General features: G+C 34.8%; 1 protein-coding gene across 5 annotated transcripts in view; it reads right to left on the minus strand.

Moving 5' to 3' along the window:
* Positions 1-3143, minus strand: part of GOLM2 (golgi membrane protein 2) — a 121285-nt gene that overhangs the window by 44392 nt on the left and 73750 nt on the right. For 4 of the 5 annotated variants that reach the window (XM_017545900.2, XM_017545869.2, XM_017545907.2 and 1 more), the window contains exons 7-8: positions 2580-2678; positions 1376-1546 (exon numbers count right to left, since the gene is read on the minus strand). In XM_017545900.2, the coding sequence (XP_017401389.1) occupies positions 1376-1546; positions 2580-2678 (270 nt within the window). The remainder of the gene's footprint in view (positions 1-1375; positions 1547-2579; positions 2679-3143) is intronic. The other variant, XM_017545877.2, reaches the window with a different exon arrangement.

Below are 3143 nucleotides of genomic sequence, written 5' to 3' on the forward strand. Positions count from 1 at the left end.
TTTCACCTTGTTGACCAGGATGGTCTTGATCTCTTGACCTCGTGATCCACCCGCCTCGGCCTCCCAAAGTGCTGGGATTATAGGCGTGAGCCACCGCGCCCGGCCGAGATGTAAGTTTTAAAGCCAATCTCCCAATCCAATTTTGAGGAAATATTTTTTCATTATATTTAAAATGTTGGCTAAATCCTTGTAATAAAAATATTTTTCACACGATATTTTGGTCAAGATACACAGATATGCTTTAAAATATCAAAGAATTTCTATTTGAAGAAAATAGAAAAAAAAATTCAAGAAAGGAAAGCCAATTAAACTCATGCAAACTATACATTCATATATATGAATAAATTTGAATAACTGTTATAAGACCAACAAAAATACCTTGAATAGGCCAGGTGTGGTGGGTCACGCCTGTAATCCCAGCACTTTGTGAGGGTAAGGGGGGAGGATCACTTTAACCCAGGAGTCCAAGACCAGCCTGGGCAACAAAGTGAGACCCTGCCTCTAAAAATAAATAAATAAAAATAAATAAATAAATATCTTCAATAAATTCACAAATATAACATTGTTCAATTATTAGCTTATAAGCAACCTTTCTACAAATAAGTGCCTAACTAGTGCTCTGCACAGTTGCTACCATAGACAGAAGCCATCATAAAAACCAAGGACGTGATCCTACTCCTGGTGATTGACAAAAATTAAAAATAAATAAACCAAAGACAAACCGAAGCTTTGAAAGATTCTGTATATTCAGAATTTTTTTTTCTTTTCCCTGTTACACTTTGGGAGTCTATTCAGAATTGATGGTAGGAAGTACAGTTTAACAAAGCTGATCGAAGGGACACTCTCCTGCCTCAAATTCTACTACCAGAATTTTTTCTTACACTTCTAACATCTAAATGAGGAAAACTCCAATTGAAGGGACTGGAGCAGGAAGCAGTATTGAGCAATCCACTAGGACAGTCTCCCTACAGTATACGCTTCTACCAGAATGTTCCATTTTTCAAAACTATTTATCTTCTCTCCTTCCTCATCAAAGTAACCAAAGATTTCACTTGTTAGCTTATCAAAATATATCTTTTCTCATTTCTCCAAAGAAGTTTATATTCATAAGAACTGCATTTTTTAAAAAAAGTCAACTAACCTGAAATTTATTATTTAACAATGGAAAACATGAGAACCTTTTTAAAGTTTTCTTTAAAATAGGATCTATCCATTTAAAACCTACATTTCCTTTAAATTTTGACACTTTCATACCTTCTCTTTAAATACATATAACTCCACTTTACATTTATTAAGGATCAGAATAATGAAGACCTTAATTCATATTACATTTAAAGAACTATTTTTAGCATAATATTCATCAATTGATTCTTACTTTGCTTCAATTTATGGAAATCACTGAGTCTATCCTTGGTAGCCTGCTTTAGTATATCTGTTTGAATTCTGGGTTCACTGTCCAAGTTTGAGCCTGGAATTAAACGCTGAAGAGGAATGGAAGGGTTCTGTTTTGAAGTACCAGGGTTTCCATTGTGGTTTACGTGTGAATCTGTGGAATAAAAACATCAAATTAAAAGAACATAATTTATTTAATCTTTAAAGATGAATTTCACAAGATCTGCTTTAGAAAGCTAAGACACACTGTTGTTTAACATTAGGTAGCCACAGAGCTCTTTTTTTTAAAAAAAAAAAAAAAAGCTTTACTCTCATTTCTTTAATCAAATCTTATAATCTATGTGATTTTAGCTGTGGGAGGTTTACTGATCATTCCCAGGTAACTATCTCCATCTAATGGTTATAAACTTACTCACCAAAAAGAAATACAGTAGAAATCCATAGATCAGAATAGCAATGATACCCATATCTTTTCCTTCCTCCAAATTCTGTATCTCTATCAGAAATCTCCAAAATCCAGTAAGGCTTTTGAAATTTCTATTCTCTAAGTAATCTTCATCTACACAGTGACTTACAAGTGTTGACTCTTGATTCTTTCTTAGCATTATCTACTGGATACCACCTCACTTTCCCCCACCTCCCTTTTTATCCTCATCAAAGACTTTAATTTTGGATTCAAAACATCCTATGCCACTCTGACATTTTTCCTTTCCATCATCTCCCTTAAGCGAGTCTCTTCAATCATATCTATTCTCATTTTAGGGAAATGTTTCTATAAAATCGAATAAGTATCCAGGGAATAAATATATTCATAAGTACAAAGTAAACAATTTAATATAGGGGCGCATAGTAATTTATAGAAGGCCTCTATGAGATAAATTTGAACACATTTTGAAGAAGCTAAACCTGTATAGCAGGCAGAGAGGAAAGAGAATATAGCCCAAAGTGGCACAATAAATAATACTTCTGTTCTTAAGGAAAAGACTGTAAAAATTCACCAGATAACGTGAAATTTCAGATGATTATTTCTCTCTGAGCTCTTACTAGTCTTAAAACATATATAACATTACTTCAAAGAAAAAATTCTATTTTACTACACTGCTTGGTGATATATTTTAAACATTATATAACTGCACAGGAATAGTAAATTGGTTTTCAAATGGAATTAAAAGAATAAGACTTCATACCTGGAGGAATATTTGGGGAGAGAGGTTGTCCAGTTGGAAGATGGGAGATTGCTTGATGACTTTCTTGTTGAGAAACTGAAATAGGAGGCTTCCTTAAAGCTATAAGAAAAAAGTAAATCCATATTACTCCCACTGATACTAGGATTTCTAAAAAAATGCCACCATGAGGACCAGGCGCAGTGGCTCATGCCTCCACTTTGGGAGGCTAAGGCGGACGGATCATGAAGTCAGGAGTTTTAAGACCAGCCTGGCCAAGATGGTAAAACCCCATCTCTTCCAAAAATACAAAAATTAGCCGGGCGCGGTGGCAGGTGCCTGTAATTCCAGCTACTCGGGAGACTGAGGCAAGAGAATCGCTTAAACTCGGGCGGCAGAGGTTGCAGTGAGCTGAGATCATGCCACTGCATTCCAGCCTGGGGACAAAGTGAGACTCCATCTCAAAAACAAACAAACAAACAAACAAAAACCCCACCATGAATCAATTTACATTGCACTAATTCTATGATGTGTATTCTAATTTTGTAATCCTTATAGACCATCCATCACAGATTTTTTTTTTTTTTT

This window comes from Cebus imitator, unplaced genomic scaffold, assembly GCF_001604975.1.
Source record: "Cebus imitator isolate Cc_AM_T3 unplaced genomic scaffold, Cebus_imitator-1.0 Scaffold9, whole genome shotgun sequence".
Taxonomy (NCBI): domain Eukaryota; kingdom Metazoa; phylum Chordata; class Mammalia; order Primates; family Cebidae; genus Cebus; species Cebus imitator.